The 23,091-nt window shown below is 38.3% G+C and overlaps 1 protein-coding gene across 1 annotated transcript; it reads left to right on the forward strand.

Moving 5' to 3' along the window:
* Positions 1-9,883: 9,883 nt before the first annotated feature.
* On the forward strand, positions 9,884-13,826 carry LOC129829357 (homeobox protein Hox-C13a). Its single transcript, XM_055891026.1, has 2 exons — positions 9,884-10,618; positions 12,789-13,826. The coding sequence occupies exons 1-2, from the start codon at positions 9,955-9,957 to the stop codon at positions 13,046-13,048; spliced, it is 924 nt and encodes a 307-aa protein (XP_055747001.1). The 5' UTR covers positions 9,884-9,954; the 3' UTR covers positions 13,049-13,826.
* Positions 13,827-23,091: the final 9,265 nt, after the last annotated feature.

The following is a 23,091-nucleotide window of genomic DNA, read 5'->3' on the forward strand; positions in this document are numbered from 1 at the left end:
TTGGGGTATTTGTATGCATTTCTGATGGGTCGAAACAAAAACGACCGATGTGTTTTCATTATTCTTTGTAATACACAATACTTCTAAACTTCAGCTTGGAACTTTATTTGTATAATTAAATTGGAGCATGTCACATTTAATACACATTTATTCGTGTTGTTTTTCGGTTAGTATCATCAAACCTTTAAAATTATATTTCACACAGTATTTCTGTGGGGAAGGAACTTTGAATTGCAGCTAAATACGTCCGTGCATTGTATTGGGAATGTACTGTATAGGGCAGGCTACCACTCAATGCACCATGATGTCACCCCTTGTGAATGAAACACCTGTTGAAAATAGGGAAACTACACAGAACACGTTTCACAGAGCAGGTTTTACATTACATGTTGTCTTGATTGGACGTTGCTTTTGAATTTAAAATGCGTTACACGGTACAGTTCGTACATCCAACACAAGCAGAGAGCCCCACGTGGATCTGAAGAAATACTATGGCTGAGTGAGTATAACACGTTCATATTCTGAGGCTGGTATTGTCAATTTAATGCAAGTGTAGTACTTTGCAATTGTAACATACAAAATAAATTGTCATTATATTTTATCAACATTGAAAGCGTAAATAGAGGCAACGTTTGTATCAGCTGCCTGTTTGTGGTGTGGCATACATTATTAGTGTACATGTCCCACTGACAGAATAATCCTGACTTTTATTTTACCCCATGCAGTTTGATGCATAAAAGATAGGCCTTCATCAGTAGCCTATAGGGCATCCGTCCTTCCACACCCAATAACCAATGATTAACCCATTCAATTATGGAAGAGGATATTGCTGCACGTGCACAATCTATTCATATTAAATGTTAAACATTTCGGGATGTTTATGTTGTAGGAACGTTAGTAGCATAGACCTACAGATTCCGTATAGGCTACTGTAAATGTTAACATATTCATGTTTATATGTATTGTATTATAACATAATCTGATATTATATTGTGACTTATTATACTGTGTTAAAATAAATAATGTTTATATGGTATGTAATATATAATTTGTAAACAAGATACAATAATAATATTTCCTTATCAATAGCCTATGATGTTTGAAGTTACCAGTTCACTGAAGTCAAAGGTTATAGAGACCTTAACAAAAAATCAAGCTTATTTATTTGAGAAGAAACTACCAATAGGCCGGCAGTGTGTCAATAACCGTGATGGTCTTTTGTTGTACTGTCTGGACAGCGGCTGTCTGAGCTCTACCTTGAACTTGGACTTCCGACGAGATGTGTCTGCATCTGCATCTGGAGTGATTCAAATAATTGGACACATTGCTTCTCTATACTCTATATACATACTCTATACCTATATTCCCTATACTTTTCTTACTAACATTGATTCCGCTGATTGCTGCTTTTTTAAAGGGAGGTTCAGCCTCTTGGTTGTGTTACCTTAGTTGAATGCACAGATTGCAAGATGCTCTGCATAAGCTAAATGGAAATGAGCCAAGAGACAATATGCCTACATGTAGGTCCTGTGCAGGCTAAATTAAGACAATCTATCCTATTGTACGCCTGCATGCCATATTTGGATATGAATATATACTTGAACGTCTTTTTATTAGATGCATGGGAATCCATTTGATGATTAGTATCCACCGCAGCGAGGGAATTCATGTTGTTTGTCAAATTCAAACTTTTCTTATGACGTCTGTATCCCACTGTGATGTTACACAGCCTACATTCTGAATCTCATATGTGAAGCTGCATTGTTTACGCAAGCTTTTTACAGAGCTGACCTCTTGTTGTTTCCCCCAAAACCTTATGGCCTATTGAAAGGGAAAACTGCTTGAAATGGGTACATTTGAAACACATTCAGAATCAAAATAGTATGGTCAAATAACAAGTCGCTGTCTGCGGTATTAGTCCGTGTGAATGTACTGGGTTTAAGGAGCACCTTTGTTATTTCATATTCCTTAGATCCAAGAAAGAAGCGCTTTTGCTCTTTGGCACTACTGCAACTCAAAACAGCAACGCAAACACCGAGGCTTATACAGTGCAATGGCCCTTAGCTATGTGCCAAGTATCTATAGGCTACATCTACACTCCCCGAACTATGTAGTTGGCTAGTGAAGCAGAAACGTTTCATTTGGCTCTAGTCTATAATACAGCATTTTGGATTTGAGATTAAGATCCATTTGACCTCAAATCCAAAATGTTATAGAGTATAGACCCAAATAAAACCTTTTATCTTCACTGTCCAAATAAATACAGTATGTCTATATCTATAATTGTTTCGCATAGACCCTGAAAAACGTTGCTTGACTGATTACCAACTTGGTATAACAAGACAAAATCCCCCTCACAATAAAACAAACATAGTATGCTATTTGTGGTTCAGACCTACTCTGCATCGCGCATGTATATGCAAATGTATTTCAATTGCCTAATCTCGAATAGGAAATCGTAAATGATGAAACATATCCGCAATGCGACATTAACCGATATTGATAGTTCAGTATCTCATCTCAAGACGCACGTGAGGAAATCCACCCTCCTCTGTCAGGCAGTCTCCCCTCCCCCTAGGTTTGCTCGTGCATGCCTAGGTGTGGCCCTCGCGCGGATTTGGTTATGAACTGTTTGCGGTTAGCAGGCACACAAGCACTTAAACAGTCACCTTTTCTATTCATTTAAGAAGAATTTTGATTTACCTGCACATAAAGAAGCTCAACCAAGGATTGTAGTTGGCTGTCAGATATTGTGATATTTGAATCACTGTTATCTTGAGCTGATACATGCCTTTAGGTGCACTTTATCAGCAATAGGGTAGTAAATACAGGCAACAATCTTCAACGATTTATAAATGCTGCACATGTTGCGTCATTTTACATCGCTGAGTGTAAATGTTTTTTCCCTTGTGGATGACAAAATAAAGTCAAAATTACAAAAAGTCAATGTCTAAAATATATTTAAGAACTGTTTGAATCAAATCCGTCATCAAATGATTTCGTGGACTTGGCTCAAAATAACATTCATATTTAACTGTTATTAGCTTATATTATCAAGGAAAAAAATCAAATAGTCTGCATTATTTTATTCAAAAATGTATATGGTTATTCTGAGATATCAACTTGTTCAGGCTACTGTAGTCATACATGCTAACGTAACAGAAAAAGTATACTGTTTTTACACAGATATTAGTCGTAGGCTTGCCTGAGCGCACCAGACGCAGGCCTGTCATACACGAGGCACTGCTGAATACAGGGTCTGAAAGAAGATGGTCGAAACTGCATGTGCACAGGAAGAAACCTGAGCCAACATGACTAACTTTCCAAACCTAGAATCCCAGAATCCTTGAACACTCGAGTTGTGTGTGTGTGTGTGTGTGTGTGTGTGTGTGTGTGTGTGTGTGTGTGTGTGTGTGTGTGTGTGTGTGTGTGTGTGTGTGTGTGTGTGTGTGTGTGTGTGTGTGTGTGTTTGTGTGTGTGTGTGTGTGTGTAAGCGCACTATGATATGATATACTATGCTTTGCTATGCATATGTATTCATCTGTATGTATGGAAAAGTGATTAATTTAACAAAAACCAATATTTGGTGTAAAATAAGAAATGTGACTTAATGTCGATTGAAACGTGTTTTAATCTACGTATCCTAGACGCACATACATAGTTCCTACAGAACACTGCTTTGGCATTAGTAATACACACCTATAAAATTACTTTTTAATCTGACGTCTCATTCCATACTTTAATTCGATTAATATATATTTCCATGTTCCTTTCAATAAAAAAACTCGAACAAAATATCTAATTTATTTTATTTGTGGGTTGCTTTGAGAAGTTATCTGTGATAATTCCAATTCACTTTTACGCATGGTTTTACGCATGGTTTTACGCATGGGTATTTTGATTGATGAGTTTTTCATGCCTATAAATATATTTTAGAGTTCATTACTTTACAAATATCATGATCGTGCAGGATATGTTTCAAACCATGTTTCCAAATGTGAGCGCATATTTAGGTTAAATTAAGTGCACGAAACTCCATCTCGAGATTGATCTTTGTCGTTTGCTTATTCAATTAAACAACTAAAAAACGAGCCTATTCACTACACTTTGATGACTTAAACGACTAACATATTTCTGTGGTAATTTTGATAATTATATGTTTGATTTTCAAGCATAGCCTGAAGTTGACAAGGCAGTTAGCTAGTCGTAAATAACTGTAGTAGTTTCGACATAGAGCTTTACCTGCAATCAATCGGCAGGGTAGCCTAGTGGTTAGAGCGTTGGACTAGTAACCGGAAGGTTGCAAGTTCAAATCCCCGAGCTGACAAGGTACAAATCTGTCGTTCTGCCCCTGAACAGGCAGTTAACCCACTGTTCCTAGGCCGTCATTGAAAATAAGAATTTGTTCTTAACTGTCTTGCCTAGTTAAATAAAGGTAAAAAAATATATATATATAAAATAAAATCACTCCATCCATTCATCCATCCATCCCGTATTGCACACCAGAGGCTGCTTCAGAGACTTCTACGTGATCCGCCAAGATACTGCGTAATTCTCACTATACCACCAGTGAGATTGCACCACAGTTTTAGACATTGCAATGTTTCCGATTTGGTACAGATATAGAAGTATTTGAGACAGTTTGTTACAGCAGGAAAATAATCCTGCAACAACAGAACATTTTAAATACTATGAGGATTACAATTAATTTTAAAAAATTGTAGGGGTTGATACATTTTCGTAAGGGAAAATCAAGTTTGAAATGTCAAACTTCAGAACCTTTTTTAAACCTCAAATACACGACAAGTTTAAATGAAAACGTCCTGCGTTGAATGAAGGTTTTCCTGCAACAAGGTGATCAAATTAAGATCATACATTATCTGGCTTGTTCTATTCTGTTCTATTCTATTCTATTCTGTTCTAATCTATTGCATTGGAAAAACCGACACATTGTTAAAAATCCGCATAGAAAATAATTAATAATTCACTGCGCTATAGAGGAAATCCTTATGTAAACAAATGGCTGGTACTAAATCGCATGCTTTATGTGGTGAGCAGGCAGGGGAGCACACATGGTAGCCCCACCACAGGTATGTAGGTTCCTACGCGGTCTGTCCACCATCACCATGGGGACCTGCCTAGCGGGTGTGGTGGTGATGCGGGCCCCAACCCAAAGTTTACTTCCCAAATGATTCTTCCAGGCCTGCTGCCCGGCGAGACAGAGCTAGCACGATTTTACGGACGTGTCTGTTAAATCTGGACAGAACTCAATTCCTGACATGTGCATTTAGCAGCTGCTGTTCAACGCTTGTTCACAACACTACGCTAGGCTAAGCTATATCACACTATAGTGAAATTATTCAATTGGTGCTTGAAAAGTACATGCGTAACTGTCGGCAAGTGGTTGATTTTAGTTGATGGTGTACAGCTAGGCAGCGTTTCCCAAATCGCTGCTGGGGACCCCAAGGGGTGCACGTTTTGTTCCTTTCCCTAGCACCACACAGCTGATTCAATTAATCAAAGCCTGATGATTAGTTGACTATTTGAATCAGCTGTGAAGTTCAAACATCCAAATGTGCACACCTTGGGGTCTCCAGGAGCGAGTTTGGGAAACGCTGCCCGGGCCTATGCTTGTGAGGTAAGAACATAACAACGAGGTTGGGGTCAGTTCCATCCGATCTATGTCCGGTCAATTTAGGAAATTAATCAGTTCATGAATTGAACATTCACCGTAATTTCCATTGTTTCATTTTCGCATAAGGTTGCTGGAATGGAATTGATGATAGTCGACCCCTATCCTGACCTCTACTCCTGCATGCATGTTGCAGCATACTAGACTTCTGGATCAGTTGTTTCTTGTATATTTATAAGCGGTGTTGGGGAGTAGTGAACTACATGTAGTAGTCACCAGTAATTGAACTACATTTTGCAGTAGTTTGGTGGTAGCTGAACTATATTCAAATGATGGTAGTGTTTCCAGTAGTTAATTACTGGAAATACACCCTACTTTCTTTGCAAAAATAAAATATGGGAGTAGTCAAGAATTTCCTTTCTTTTTTGGAAGCTCACCTGCCTGATTCTCACTTGAAACATGTTTTGTTCTTGTTTAATAGGCCAAACTACACATTCTGTTAAGATCTGACTCCAAAGTGATCTGTTCTTGCAATTTGTAGTCTATGACATTTCAGACTTAGATATACTAATTTATCACGAAGTAGTTTGCATGTAGCGAACTACTTTTTCAAAGTAACTTTAGTTAATTCAACTATGTGTTTCTTAAGAGTAGCTTTAGTGTAGCTTAAAACTTCTTCCAGTGTGAAGTAGCTTGGTAAAACTATATTTTCAGAATAGCTTCCCCAACAGTGTTTATAGGTTTGCTATGTGGGTAAATAAGGAAATATAACAGGAAATATTATATTGGACATGATTTGGCTCATGGAGATGTAACATTTTAAGTCTCATTGAGATGTTTAATCATTACCATGTATTATAATTATATAGAGGATGCTCCATCGCTCGCATGAGGGTAGCTTCACTAGAATGTTTTAAATCTCAGTTATCAGAATACTAAGAGATGATAGGAAGATCTACTTCTGCATGATCATATGGCTTCGTTAGAATTAGGTTATGGTATAGGAGGAAATATTTGGACTTTCGAAGCACTGAAACTTGTATTGTGTCATTGTTGGGTGCTAGTTTACTGCAGATAAAGAATATCCTGAACGAATAATGGTCTTATAACCCAAAGTAATGCAATTATAACTCTATCGTTGAGTAGACCTTTTATTGCGCAGGGAAATGTAATGTAACCCATCTACCCAATATACATGTTGTTGTCTTCACACGTATAAGGACGCATAGGACTATAACTGTATTGTCATAGGCCGGGCCTGCACGCTTTTCAAGAAGCTTACCGCCCGATACAGAACGTTGGAGTTATTTGACATACCTGTATAACACCCAAACTTACAGATCCATTCATTATCTATGGCACTTCCACTCTCAACCAGAGGAACAAGATTGAAAAAGGACTCTAAATGAATCATAACCATAGTCATTTTTCATGCTGTAGAAATTATTGGCGTGATATCTTTATCAGGTAAATATGTATCTCTAGGGGAAAATGCTCAATATTTGGTTACAAGTTAAAGGTTTTCTTTTTTTTTAACTGCCCGCTTGGCAACTCCCCATTAATAAGAGAACACTATGTATACTTGGAATCGTGTGGTGGGTAAACCTCGCTACAAAAATTACATTGCAACATTTGTATAAGCATATAAACCATCCATCGAAATCCATATAACATGGATAACATTTATTAACACTTCACAGTGGCAACGTTTCATGACAGAAAGCACATGCGTTAGTTGTAATAGTCTAATGCATTGTTATTGCACGTCTGTCTGTCTCCTCTTCGCCACACAGCCACATACCTATTAGTTGACTTGTCCCTTTAAAAACACCGGAAATTACTCGAGCCATATATTGGAGTGCAGTCCTTCCTTGTCTTTCTACTTACTAGCCACTCCGCAGGTATTTCAGAGCCAGGGTCTGTAAACTACAGAAGGACTTTTCATGCATACTCGACAGCGTGAGTGTGAAGTTCATTCTTGTCTGTCTAGACTCTGATTACGACCTTGTTTGTCTGCGTTTTTTTTTTTACCTTGACCTTGGACTTCCGTGCAGCTGCCATTTGGATGAGCCGGCCCTCCATATCTGTAATCTCCGGACAGTAGACAACAGAGTACTAGTTGTCTCTCTGACGACGAATTACAGCCATCTAGTTGTAGCCTGGCTTTCCTTTTCCTGTCTAGATATCCATCTAATGTGCACAACTCGGGCACAATGGTGGTACAACTGTTTCGCTATCAGCTTACAGTCGATTGGACCAGAGATTCAAGTGATCTGAATTATTTTAGGATAGGCCTAAGCATCACAAGTAAAACTGTTTAATTTGTTGAATATTCAGTAGTCCTGTCCTATTGTCAACCTCCAAAACACCGGGACAACCTTTGGCGTCCTAAACACATATTAGAAACATGTGACTTCCATCAGAACATTTACATTGCCTATGATTTTATGATTTTTATGATTTTCCACATGTTAATTTAGACTATTATTACCAGTTATAGACATTAATGCATTAGTCCAAAGGAAAGAAGGACAAATTAATCAGAAACGGAATCTTTATTCCAAACTATGAATATTTGTAATAAATAAATGGTTATGCACACAAATAAAGATTCGTACATGTGAACCAAGGCTCCCGTGTGGCGCAGCGCTCTAAGGCACTGCATCTCAGTGGCGTCACTACAGACCATGGTTCGATCCTGGGCTGTATCACATCCGGCCGTGATTGAGAGTCCCATAGGGCGGCGCACAATTGGCCCAGCGTCGTCCGGGTTAAGGTTTGGCAGGGGTAGGCCATCATTGTAAATAACAATGTGTTCTTAACTGACTGGCCTAGTTAAATACCATTTTTTTAAACCTGGTCCAACCGCTTATTTTTATTTCAGCTGACAGGGTATTATTAAAAATAGTGGAACTAACAAAACTCACTTGCGAGGTGAATTTTTCTGAAGTCTATCACTGGAAAAACGTACGTTTTTTTGCATAAGCATAGCTATCAATATTTCTTCGAAGACGAAGGCATACGATAAGAGCAAAATATAGACAGATCTAGCTTTAATTTAGTTAAACCTGACCCAAGATTTAGCTTTTACGCGTTACCTTTAGATTACCCAAAAGGTGCCAAATGTGATGCCCAATATTTTCTCTCACAAATATGATTATTATTGTTTTAAAAAGAAAGGATAAGTCATCTTTAGAGCTCAAATAAAGTGCATTTGGAATACGTGATTATATCTCACCAAGTACATTTTGAAATTGTGCAATCCTGTAGCATAATTCAAAGCTCTGAATATGTTTTTTTTTAATTGGACCAAGAAGTTGAATTCATGCCAACACAGTTTCGAAATCCTGAAACTGCTTAGCCGTAGTTGACACAGTTTGCTGACAAAAATACAGCCTTAATGATTTACCAATGGTCGGTCGTATCATTATTTGGTTTGCTAAGAAATTTGCATTTGTGTCTGCATTGCCATACCAATATTAGTCGAAAAAAATATGATATTAAAACAAAATTTAGACACGGTAAATAGTGTGTTAACCACTCCTGTGACTATGCAAGTCTGAATATGCATTTTAATCGTCATGCAGCCAAAACATTTTTCCACTCTGACTCTAAAAGAGATTATTGTATGGAACATTGCATTTGTTAGTGAAATCAGCACACTGTCACGCATTGAAGCGAATTAAATATGATGCAAGATGTTCACTTTAGTATAAATATAAAAACGCCTAGACCAGCATATTCATTTATTATAATAACAATATTTTTCGTCACGCTGAGTAATTAAATGTTTCTTTACATTTAAGTAATTGAGCAGACGCTCTTGTCCAGAGCAATAATGTTTAATTGGCTTGCTCAAGGGCACATTCACATATTTGTCACTTTGTCCGCTCGGGGATTCGAACTAGAAACCTTTCAGTTAACGGTCCAACACTCTAACCGCTAGAGTACCTGCGGCTACTTCAGGTTAATGTTTTCCAGTGTCGGCCAAACTTTGCAGGTTGTTTTAATTTCCCCTTGTTCGTCTAAGGTTTCCAACCTCCCCTTTAAAGATGTTCGCGTATGTGACTTCAGCCAATGATAGGACCCTGTATTCCCCAGAAAGAAGCCATGAAATTTGAGCTGCTAGTTGTTTATAGGGCTTTTCTCCCCCCACTCACAAGCCTCAATCTCTTCGGGCTGGTTAGCATATCACGTGTCAGAACCATAACGAACTGGACACACGGGGTCATGGTTGCGCATGCGCTCGCGTAATATGTAGTTGGAAATGAGGTGTCCGTCTTGGAGTAGTCGACTTTTAAAAAGCATCCGCAACCCCTGATATGACAACTTCACTGGTTCTGCATCCACGCTGGGCGGACACCTTGATGTACGTTTATGAAAAAAGCCCGAATGAAAATAATCCGAATAAAAGCCAAACAATGGAGGGATTGAGCGGGAATTGCCCGGCGACCCATTGCAGGGACCTAATGTCGCACCCTGGGTTGGGGCGACATTCGGGCACTATAGCGACCCATCAGGGCTCTATGTACTCGGATATATCTTCCCCAGACACCGGCCGACAGTGTCCTGCTCCCCAAACCTCCTCCAGTCCATCTCTGAGTTATGGTTATCCGTTTGGAAACCCTTATTACGGTTGTAGGTTATCTCACTCGCACAACGTGAACTTGCAGCAGAAGCCCTGCTCGTACCACCCTGCAGAGAAATATGGCGACCCCACCAGCACCGCTTTGCCCACCGAAGAGCTGTCTAGCAGGGCGAAAGAGTTCGCCTTCTACCCCAGTTTTGCTAGCTCATACCAAGCGGTTCCTGGATATCTAGACATGTCAGTGGTTCCCGGGATCAGCCACCCCGAACCCAGGCACGACGCGTTGATTCCTATGGAGGGCTACCAGCACTGGGCTCTGTCGAATGGCTGGGATGGGCAGGTGTACTGTTCCAAGGAGCAAACACAGTCCACTCATCTTTGGAAATCTTCATTTCCAGGTATGAAATTAAACATGTTTATAATGTCATACCCCCCCCACCCTTGTTATTACCTATCATGAAATGCAATGGTTTCCTCATCATAACATAGCCTTATAATTTACCATGTGGCACACCAAAGCCAAAGCCTTTATGTCAATTGTTATGTGTAGAGTTATATATAAACGACAATGTATAGCATCCCTTTAATACATTATTGAGGGACAGCGTAATATTTGTGCAAAATTTCACAGCGTAATGAAAATGACACTCAGGCATGGTAGGCTTTTTCATCCACTGGGTCCTCTAATACAGGGGGAGTGTTGGCGCGGTTGGTTGGTTATGAGGCTGATCGCTTCAATATGCCAAAATCAATGTCACGTCCTTCAATTCAACTCAACACCATGGTTTGTGCTTTAGTTGAAATCACAGCTGAAAAATCTATCGTCAGAGAAAATAGCTTACCCGGTGTGATTTTATGTATCTGGTGATTAACACCATAAACGCGCATTGTAAAAACAAAACAATTAGTTTCAGCGTTGTTATTTACAAGTCACAACATGAATACAATAGTGCTTAAATCAGGTAGTCAGTCATGCAGCGGCATAACAACATACCTTTGCGCTTGTTTTATAAAAGCAAGCTAGGCTACTGTTTGGATTGTGCCAATAAATCTCTGCCGAATCATTGTCAACAGCGCCCAATGTTTCGCGAGGGCGCGTTTTGCATGTGAGAATCACTGTTCCATTCGCCCATGACCAAAGCATCTAATATCTGACTCAAACACTGTGTTGCATAAGTATTTCATAAGTATTTATAATTCAATGGCTTTTTGAAAGACAAGCTTTCCTTTTGTATTGGCTACATAGCCTAGCCTGATATTTGATAAAGAAAACACGGTCCATGAGCGTCCAGTATGCTGTTTACGCGGTGTTTACTGGAGGGCTTAGTTAACCACAAGGTTTTATCGTCTTGGTGAAATGTGTATTTGCATTTCGGTCACGGAGGAGTTGTTGCTCTAGCTAGCTCTCCCCTCACGCCATTTTGCCTCCTTTTCCAGGAGATTCCTCAAAAACACACACGCGGACAACGAGCGCGCGCGCATGACGCACAACACACGCGCACAAAACAAACACAAACAAACCCTCTCTCACACACACAAAACTCTCTCTCTCTCACACACACACACACACACACACACACACACACACACACACACACACACACACACACACACACACACACACACACACACACACACACACACACACACACACACACGAAGCCTATGGGTCTGTCATAGACAACTCCTAACTCATAGCTATAGGTAGCTCAAGTCGCATCCCAATTCCCAACATAAATCAAACTTCAGCTGTTTGCGCTTTGGCCCTATGTATGCAAAAGGTTGAGCGCGTCAACGGGTTCTTGATAAATAAGTGCTCATCGGATCATCACAGTACAATACCAAACATCTTCAAAGATCCAGGGCATACCTGCATGATTACACAATGATATGTCCACTGTTGAAAAAGGTTTTGTTGATATATTGATATCTTTATATCAAAACCATACACATTTTGAGTATTATATGAACATCGTTAAGTATTTGGGGGTAACATTGTGTACATCAGCAAGGCTAAACATGTTTTTCTCATAAAAATCTGAAAAAATACTATACTTACATCCTCTTTTCGATGTATACAAGGAGGTATAAACGATGTATCGACCCCCAAGGCCCATCTCTGTGTCTTTCATATCTTTATTACGGATCAAGATTCTTATATTTTGAAGAAATATAATATTTCACAAATTTGTCATGCGTACTGAGTGCCTGTAAATCAAAGAAAATATGTTCTAATACCTCATACACCTCGCGTGCCTAGATAAATAAATATAAAAATGTGCTTGATATATGCTTGTATTTGAACATCAAGGAGGAAAGCTTATAGATAAAAACGTATACCAATAAAAAAGTAAATACCAATTGTGCGTCCAAAAATATCGTGCGTAATGTTTAAATTTCGCCCATAGATAATTTATTAGGCTGAATCTAATGCCTATGAAGTATTTTTGACATAAAAGGCATCTCCATAAAAAACATATTAATACATGAAATACATTTGAATTAATCAGATTAGTGAATAGTGGTGGGAAATATGTTTGCGTGATACATATCTCCTTTTCTCTCCAGACGTAGTCCCTTTGCAGCCTGAGGTCAGTAACTACCGTCGTGGACGTAAGAAGCGGGTTCCCTACACCAAGCTCCAACTGAAAGAGCTGGAGAAAGAGTACGCAGGCAGCAAGTTCATCACCAAAGACAAGAGAAGACGCATCTCTGCCGGGACCAACCTCTCAGAGCGCCAAGTCACAATTTGGTTCCAGAACCGACGGGTGAAAGAGAAGAAATTTGTCAGTAAATCCAAGACTAGTAATCATATGCATACTACTTGATAGATTCCCGGCCCATTGTACACTGCAGCTGATATCCACCCCACCACCTTCCAGTCCATGATTTACCTCTTAGCGACAACCAAGCCAGAAGAACACTTCGGCAGTGTATTTTAATTCAATTCCAATGGTCCACACACTCCACGCTACAAACCCTCTTTTTTAGAGTTAGAGAAAGAAATGCTCTAAAAACTGTGAAAATATTGAGAAATCAGTTCAACTTTGTTTTATATGAATGTACATATATAAATATATAATATTTAAAACGATATTTGTATTTCAAAAAGACACAAGGATTGCGTGTTTTTTTTCTCTCAAACCAATCTCGCGAGGAATATTGACATTTCCAAGACTTTTCATCCAACAGACAGCCAGATGAAAACAAGATATTTTCATCATGTCATCAACAGAAAGTTAACTGAAATATGTACATAAACTTGTCAAGGAGAACGATAACTTCAATTAACTCGAAATTCTACACAAAAAAACAATGAGATGTATTTTCTTCAGCCAAGAACTCACAGACTGGGTTTTTGCGGGGCGACGGATGATACAATGGTTCTTTAAAACTGCTCTCGTTCCGGATTTCAGAAGCTATATATGTCGTCTTCCTGTCTTTTCTGTCTTTCTTGTTAATAGGGTAAAAGCAAGGCTGCTATTGTTATACATGCACAGTGCAATGCCTTCGTTATTTAATGCATATTCTCTCGTATGACAGGGCTGTAAATTGGAATGTCTCAAACTCTTTACGTGTTCTTTTATCAGTGAAGGATAATGTCTGTCATGCAACTTGAATGATTGTAAGCAATTAAAGTCAGTAAATATTACACATAAATGCACATTTGTTTTCTTGTGTTTTCTATTTATAGGGGGCTATATATAGTACAAATATTTTGGCGCTGTTCAGGCGCCTTGGAAGCAGACCGTCTTGTAACTGTATCTTCTGCAGTAGGCTATGCGCACTGTATTATGGTGTTTTTAACATACTGGGGACATGTTTCATAAAGACATGATGATGATTAACATAATTTCAATATTTTCACTCCGGTCAAACAAGTTTTTTTGTTTAAATATCATGAATTAAATGTTGTGGTTCTTTCCTGTCGCTTGTACTAAGTAATCATATCACTTAGTGGAATTTAGTTTGCAGTGCATTCTGTCTGACATCCTCGTGGCCAGTCCAACAAGCAGGACCGACATTGAACAGCCCTGGTATTGACGAACCGTTTGTATACAAGAGGATGGAAGTGTATACGTGTATTGGATAGACATGTATGATATTGACATGTACGCCTAGGAGATCCATAGGACAAAAATGATTCATATTCAATTGTGTATCCTTTGATGCGTTTACTGAGGATAGGTTGTATGGGTAGGCTTATGTAATAGGCCCACGTAATACAGGCCTGTATAATAAGCCTATATTGCACTGCTGTTTAAGTAGAGAATTAACCTTTCCACAAAGTTTAATGTGGAGGCTTGCAATGTGAGATTACGACGTCTTCTTGAATCGTCTTCTTGGATCATTCTGATTCTTCCAATTACTTCCTTCTAACTCAGCTCAATATAATAGAAATGCCTGGTTACCAGATGTACCAGGACACAGCAACAGTACTCGCTAGCCTCGTGTTCGGTATTGAGCAGCAAACGAATAAACGATCAGTGATAGGCTATATTAGGTTTTTCATGCGTAACAGGTCTACATTTAGATCAAAGCAATGTAGGCATACAATGTCTTAATGTCTTCTTACCTTCCTAAAGAAACACAATACCCTGAATAAATCAAATATTCCATAACACACACACACACACACAAAAACACGCACACACAATGTTGATATTTCGACAGCTAGGCTATATTCTTTAAATCCAAGTTAATGCTAAAGTAACGTATTTCAGTTTCACTGAATCCAAAGACTTACAGCAGCTTAATGCATCCACATATGTTTTCCTTACTCTAGAAATAACGAAGCATTCCATAACAGAGGAGACCTTCTCCATGATTTACCCGCAGTTACTCGTGACTCGTGATATTGACTTTCTTTTTCAGGTTGACTACAGGCCTCCGAAATACCTTTTCGTATACATGCGTAATATCGTATGTGTCATATATATGTCATATGTTAGCTATAATTTCTCAAGGAATGTAAAGTAAGTATTTTGCGCCTAAAACTGGATATAAACTTGCGTTTAAATTCATTTAGCGATTTATGCTTAAAGTTGGTTCACACGCCCGTATTCCAAGCTATATAATTCCGTCCAAAGTCCATAACCTATTAATTCTGTAAATGTATTGAAGCAGCTATAGTATCATCGTCTCCGCCATTGTTAGGCCTATTTTATAGAACCAAAATACTGTAGATATTCTTAGATTTTGTTTATTGTTACCAGGCTTATTTCTGATATTATAGGACACACCACACACACAGAGAGAGATGGGACCACTCACCAAACATCAAGCAAATAACACTGTCTTTTTCTCAGTTTCTTGAAACATTACGCACCATTACCCACGGGACTACTTGTGGCCATATGCTTCATTGGTCAACCTGATAATGCTTATTTGAAACTGTAGTAAGCAAATGCAAAGCGTATAAAAAGCGGTGTTTGACGTCAGGAGCATCTCTTTACCCTTGACCGTGACTATGCAGCCAGTCACTTTGACCTTGACATCAGAGCAGCGCGTGAATACTAAACAGGGGGCTGGGCGAGCGTAGCAGGGAAGGCCCACGGTTTGTTTGCAGGCAAATAAGGTGTTTTTTCCCTGTCTAGACAGCTAGACTTAATGACATGCCATAAATACATAAAAAGGGGAAATGCCCTGATATCCTACTGACCATCTCTGACTGGTGACCAACTCTGAGTGAGCCTTATCGTTAACATTTGGGTTTCTGTGTCATCGTTTGTGTTGATAAACAGAACATACCTTTCTCTCAAAGTGGGTTATTCTCTTCTCTCCTCTCTCTCTCTCAGCCCCGTGCTACTCAGAACCAACCAATGGTTTCATGCACTCATCATGAAGTGTGCGTGTGTGATATTGACCACAAAGGACAGGTAGAACGTTGACGTCTCCAAACACCGACGCCTATCTGACTGCAGCGAGCAGCCATGACGTGTCCTGGGCTCGAGACACTGCTCACCTCACGCGCAGCTTCTGTCTGACAATAAATGAAATATGCCGAAGTGGGACGTCGCCCACAGTATACCGATTTAAGGTAATAGCCATTTTTCTTGTTTTATTTATGCATATTTGGTCAAATGACAGCACATTTAGACAACTGATATTCCTTTTTGTGCTAGAAAGTAAAACTTTGCTTGGTTCAGCTGCTATAGGCATTGTTATTCATGTGCAATAACAATGCAATCTTTGAACAACTTTGGAAAAGTGACTCTTAGAATGTCAAAATAGACCGACCGGTTTGCATTGTTGTGTTAGGAAATGTAGTTTTATTTGACACGAGAGTTTTTTAACACATGAAGAATTAATTTGTTCTCTCTGGGAAATGTTTTGGCTATGTTCTATAATGTTTTGGGTAAGATAAATGATGAAAATAAATAAGATGTGATAGTGGTATCATTTTGCAAATGTTAATCTCAATTCAAAAAATATATAATTACAACCTCATGTAGATGTAGATGTATGTGTTTTACTCTGCAGCCATTCTTTGATTACTTGAGATATCGTCATGTAAATCACGGTAAATCACGGTGCTTTATTTAAGGATGTCAATATGCCGCATTTGTATTCAAGTATTAAAAACACGATTTTATTTAAAACAATATTTTGCAATGTAGGCAAACCAATTGACAAAAATCAACCCCAATCCCCACCCGCCCACCCGCCCACCCACACCACCCAACACACGAACTATTTGTTGTAAACTTACTTCATACTTCTACAAATCTTGTATTTGCACTAAATACACTGAAAGTGAATGGACAATTTGAATCTTGAGAAATCCAGAACAATTATTCAGACGTTAACTTTATATAATCCAGGATTTCATATTAGCCTAGTTAATTTTCATACATCACGCTCAATCTACAATATCTGAGAACGTTTAAATTGAGAATTATGAAATTTGACTCATATCTATGATGTGACAAGCTTAGATATTGCGTGTTGAGTTAGACAATTTAGTGAAACAATTGCTAATTAAATCAGGCACTGAGGGTATCGAAATTCTTTAATCATTCACGCAAAGGCTTAAATCGTTTGATTTAAATGTTTATTCACTCAATATTGTCAATCATTTTCGGCATTCTAACTGATAATTTCAGCAAAGAGTGTTTTGGCCAATCAAAAACACAAGACAACTTCACTCCAAATGGAATGGAATAATTTGTCCAGTGAAAATGGCATGTAGTCGAACACTTACTTCCTTTAGATTATAACAAGTAACCAAAAAGTACTTATTTGATACAAGTTTCAAAATGTAAATGAAAGCTTTGGCTATAGAGTGAATAGCTTGTGGTTGCTGCCAGGCCCGGGCCCAACCAAATAGATGGCGCTGGCCCCAGCCAGCATGTTGCTGAGCAGTGTTCTGGAGGACAAAAGCTGAATTGAGAAGGGGGCTGATAACCTCTGGTGGTGGCAAGGTGAAAATACCAGAGTGTAGAAATGAAACTTGGATTTATTTTTGCATTCATTCAGTCAGTCACATGGACGGGTTGGTTGTTTAGGATTGGCTTAGATTGTTGACAACATATAAAATATATTTCGTCTCCAATGTTTATTGAAAACTTAAGTACATTTGCACAATGAGCACTTGTTGTCTCTCAAATACATCGTTACAGTTGTTGGTTATTAAGCTAGCGAATTTTAGCCATATTAGCATAGACATTTGTCAAAACACTTCAAAACAAGACGTGGTATCAAGAAGAATATAAAACCACCTGAAACGAGCCAACTACGATTCCCCACATGGTAGTTATTGTAATTGTTGCTAGCTATATGGCTATCCAGAATCACAACAACAAACAGACTTCTGCCCCGTTGAAGCGCACGCGTTGTTTTCGTGACATTGTCAGCTAACCCGAACGATGCTGCATCTTGCAATTATCATTATTACTATTAGGCTATTACTTTTTAACATCAATAAGCCTATATAGGAGCCTAACACTAAATCCATATTCATATTATAACATAGTATTGTTATTATTGCTGCTGTTATATTTATACCATGTCTTGTTTTGAGGTGTTTTGACTAATGTAATATGGCTCAAATTCCCTAGCTAGTTAACCGACACTAGAACAATGTATTTGAGAGACAACAAGTGCTCATTGTGCAAATGTGTTTATGTTTTCAATAAACATTGGAGACGAAATACAGTTTACATGTTGTCAACAATCTAAGCCAACCCTAAACAACCAACTCGTCATGTGACTGACTGCATTTGTTGATCTTATTATTGTTGTTAGTGAAGTTTACTTTTGTTTTTGTTATCATTATAAAGTACGCTATATTCATTATGCATATTGCTGTTTTGTTGTGGTGATGTTATCCATTTCTTAAATCCCAACATAACGATTATGCTCCATAACGTTTATACATTTCTTAAATCCCAACATAACGATTATGCTCCATAGCGTTTATACATTTCTTAAATCCCAACATAACGATTATGCTCCATAACGTTTATACATTTCTTAAATCCCAACATAACGATTATGCTCCATAGCGTTTATACATTTCTTAAATCCCAACATAACGACGTCCCATAGCGATTTAGATTTTTAGAGACTCTTTCCTCTTAGACACATGAGGAATATTTTCAAGATGGTTCATATGAATGGTTTATGTTGTGTTGGTAATGCTATTTGCGTCATTTTTTAGCTGTAGCTAGAGGCTCTTCCAAATGATGTAGATGGTAGATTCGTTTGTAGCTATTTACTTACACCTACTGATTGCTGTTCAAACGGATTAGGAATAAGAATGTTATGCACAATAGGGCTATCCGTAAAATGCCTGAGTATATGTCAATTGATTGAAAATAGATAGATTGTGATTGATTTGTAACCACTAAATATATTAATCAATTATCTCAGCTGTTTGGAAAGAATTTGATAATTGCTTGGGAGAACCACACACACACACGCACGCACGCACACACACACACACACACACACACACACACACACACACACACACACACACACACACACACACACACACACACACACACACACACACACACACACACACACACACACACATATATACGTATATTAAGTGTCACTATGCACTGGCTTACACTGGCCGAATAGTTACAGAACTTTATGATTTATACAATTTTAATTCACAGGCAATTATATGATATTTCGCAATGATCTTCCAAAAACAAATGTTTTGAACAAATGTTTTGACGGTCAAGTTCAAAGGGTGTGTTAAAATATCGAATATTGTAACACGAGCCACTTCGTTATAGGTATAATATTAAATCCTAATTATTAATAATTTAAAGTTTAATATAACCATATTTTATAACAGAAGCCTATTTTAACAGTTTACCTTAAGCATTTTAAGTCAATGGTTATGTCTAGTTCACTATTCTTTTTTCTAAATGGATATTTCTTCCTGTATTCAATTAGACAGAATTAAATAGGCTACACTTAAAATCTTGCAGTTCTCCCCGCGTTATTCACAATCAGGGAGGTCTTATCCTTGAGGGGAACTTTAAAAAAGATCCAAGGCCATAACCGTGGCAACCTGTCTGCACAAAATCAAAGTGGAGTAAAAAAGTCCTTTGTTTCCGCTATTGCCCTGTCTGGACAGGCCGAGAGATTCCAAGACAGAAATTCCAAACCCGAGCCTCCAGACAGCGCACGAGACAGTGACCTTGAACTGACAACCAGTGTTTCCCAACTGTCGTTTTGTAAAAGAATATAGACCTATCAAAAATACTTATTTTCTCAGAATATCTCAGAATATCAGTTGAGTGTTGCTCAATTCCCCGACGCTCTAATATTATCGTCTGTAACAAATGTGAATCCACTGAATGTGAATCGTTCAGTGTGAATGTGAACTGGGCTTGTTGGAGAGCTGGTCTGGATCGAAGGCGTGGTGGCATTGGGGGGTCTGCTGTCTGCTGCAGCACAACGACGCTGTTGCCTCTTTGAGGTAAAGTGGAACCATTATATATAATGCAGATTCACTTTTAATATATGTATCGATATTTAAAGCTCTACTTTGAAAATGGTCATGGACGTATCATTACATGGTTACAGACATTTTCTCGTCTTGTAATTAAGGTTTTTGCATTGGCAACTTTTCCTAGAATGGATTACTATGTCGTAATTAGGAACATGAGAGGTTGTGAACTTAACCGATACCAAGTAATCTCCCATAGTGCTCAGACATACGGCTGTAGCTACGCTCATAACATATAATAACATTTATGTTGTTGTACTGCATTGCAATACTTACTAAGGGTCTGCAATGATTGGAGAAGAAATTCTGAAAGTGCACGAGGCCAGATTAAAACTCAAAGAATTCAAAGCAGCGTCTCCAATTTCAGGTTTATATTTTTCGTTCTATTTAGAGGCTGAGGCGCGCTGGTTCTCTGTGATATCTGTCACTGCTGACGATGGATCAAATAACGTGTGGGTTGCATCAAATAATGTCTGAGTTGAAATTGTGCAGCGACTAATGTAGCCTATGTAAAACTAATTAGGCTAGTCTTCTCAGATAAGGCTATGCACTTCTTGTCTATGCAGCAATATTCAAATTGCAAGTGCAAAATGCCACATATTTAACATTTACATCTAAAATGTTATATAACTACTACAATTACGTTGTCAATAGGCCTAAGTTATTTTATTTACCGATATTTTACATTTTATATTTTACATAGTTATGCTGTTATGGCGTATAATATGAACATAACGTAATGTCAAATTGTTTTGGACAAAGAGTTATAAAGCAAGTTTATTTTTTTATATAGCCCGTCGTACATCAGCTAATATCTCGAAGTGCTGTACAGAAACCCAGCCTAAAACCCCAAACAGCAAGCAATGCAGATGTAGAAGCACGGTGGATAGGAAAAACTCCCTAGAAAGGCCAAAACCTAGGAAGAAACCTAGAGAGGAACCAGGCTATGAGGGGTGGCCAGTCCTCTTCTGGCTGCGCCGGGTGGAGATTATAACAGAACATGGCCAAGATGTTCAAAATGTTCATAAATCCACGTTATAGCAGACCATTAGTATTATTATACATCAAATAGGATAGGAGTTATATTCCGTGATATTTCATTGATATTATGGTAACGCATGCTTCATGAAAATAATGTGAACGGTTAACATATTTTGAGATCAATAAAGCGCAATTTTGCGCATGCACTTGAGTAGCACTGACATATTCAGAGCAATATACATTCATTAATACATGTAAGCCTTTATTTAGTAGGCCTTATTTATGCCTATAAGAAGTCAGCCGTAATCGTCACCAGTGCTACAGACATCTGGGAACCTAGGCAATGAGCCTTAACCCATAAGTATACACACGTGCACATAAGAGACGTTACATAATTACATTCAAAAGGGGAATGCATTTTTGATTACAAATGTGCAGATCTGAGGCGGCAGTTAGCCTAGCGGTTGAGAGTGTTGGCACAGTAATCAACAATTTGCTGGTTCCAATTCCAAAGTAGACTGGGTGAAAAATCTATCGATGTGCCCTTGAGCAATGCACTTAAGCCTAATTGCTCCTGTAAGTCGCTCTAGATAAGAGCGTCTGCTAAATTACGTGTAATGTAGGTGTAGATCTATACATTTGTTTTTTGTCGGTCTTGCCCGGTGGCTAAACATTACGTAACTTCAGAAGAATTAATATGAGTGTCAGTACTAAGCTATATATTAGAAGGATTTATATCTAAGAATGCACTCTGAGTCTAAGCATTTCCAGATACCTTCAATGCAATTGATGAGAGGATCTGTGGACCAGATGGGAGGAGAAGAAAGAGGAAGAATATGGTACCATACCATCCACTGGCATATTATAAGGCTGTATATGTTGAACAATTTGACAGGCTTAGACCACATTGGAATGTATTCGCTAACTATTGGCTACGTGCCTGAATGATATGCATAGGAGTCGTAATTTAAAAAAATATGGTAAAGCGATTTAATTTTTGCTGTTGTACTATAGCCTATAAGAAAGTATTTTTCCTCTAAAATTGCTCTCTAGCGGTGCTTTGCTATTATAACAGCTACGCTGTGATGCATAATAGCGATTCCTACAGAGCATCTTCAGAATGATAATACCACAAATCAACTAATTAATGGTATATGGTTCAGTACGTCTCCACGGATTGAATCAGTTAAGTTCCCTCTGCTAACTTGTAAAGTTTATATAAAAGAATTGTGAGGTACAGGCCTATCACCGTCCCCATAGAGTTTGGCTGCGAACGTTTATAGGGGGTATCTGTTAAATTTGTTCATGAGTGTATGAGAGAATATTATGTGAGATATACACTCTTAAAGTAACCTTATAGAATATCGTCTGATTTTAACAGAGCCGCTAGAGTAGAGAGCAGCAATGAGCATCAGTCTTTTCTTAAAACAAGCTTGTAAAAGACGGACATCACAGCTTTATATGACATTTAATTCAAACATAATTTGCTCGAAAAAAAACGATGCACCTTATCCTTCTAGGAAAATAAATAGTTTTCATAAGAAATAGTATTTTAAAACCTTTGCCAGCTAATAAAAATATTAAACGAGACTAGGGACTGTTACATATATTTGTACAGTAGAGGAGAAAAAGGGAGAAGTAGGTTTGGAATCGACTGGGTTCCAGAGAAGAAAAACAAGATTATACATATTTAATAAAACATTTATAGTATTTTTTTAAAGCACATAAACCCCGTAATACAGAAGTTAATGTTTTGTTTTGTCTGAGGTGGACCAAGTGGGTGGTACCCTTGTGTAGCATAATTTAGTCCTTAGATCACATGACTTTAGGTTGACCAATCAGGTGCACCCCGAGGTTTAACTACGTTAAATGTCAGATTGCAATAAACTAGAAGCTGTTGGTCGGGCCCGCGGA

This window comes from Salvelinus fontinalis, chromosome 31, assembly GCF_029448725.1.
Source record: "Salvelinus fontinalis isolate EN_2023a chromosome 31, ASM2944872v1, whole genome shotgun sequence".
In the NCBI taxonomy this organism is placed as follows: domain Eukaryota; kingdom Metazoa; phylum Chordata; class Actinopteri; order Salmoniformes; family Salmonidae; genus Salvelinus; species Salvelinus fontinalis.

Bases quoted from the DNA above. Each gene is read 5' to 3' on its own strand.
- LOC129829357 (XM_055891026.1), top strand. From the start codon at position 9,955: ATGACAACTTCACTGGTTCTGCATCCACGCTGGGCGGACACCTTGATG. The intron at 10,619-12,788 runs GTATGAAATTAA...TTTTCTCTCCAG, and splicing joins TTGGAAATCTTCATTTCCAG to ACGTAGTCCCTTTGCAGCCT.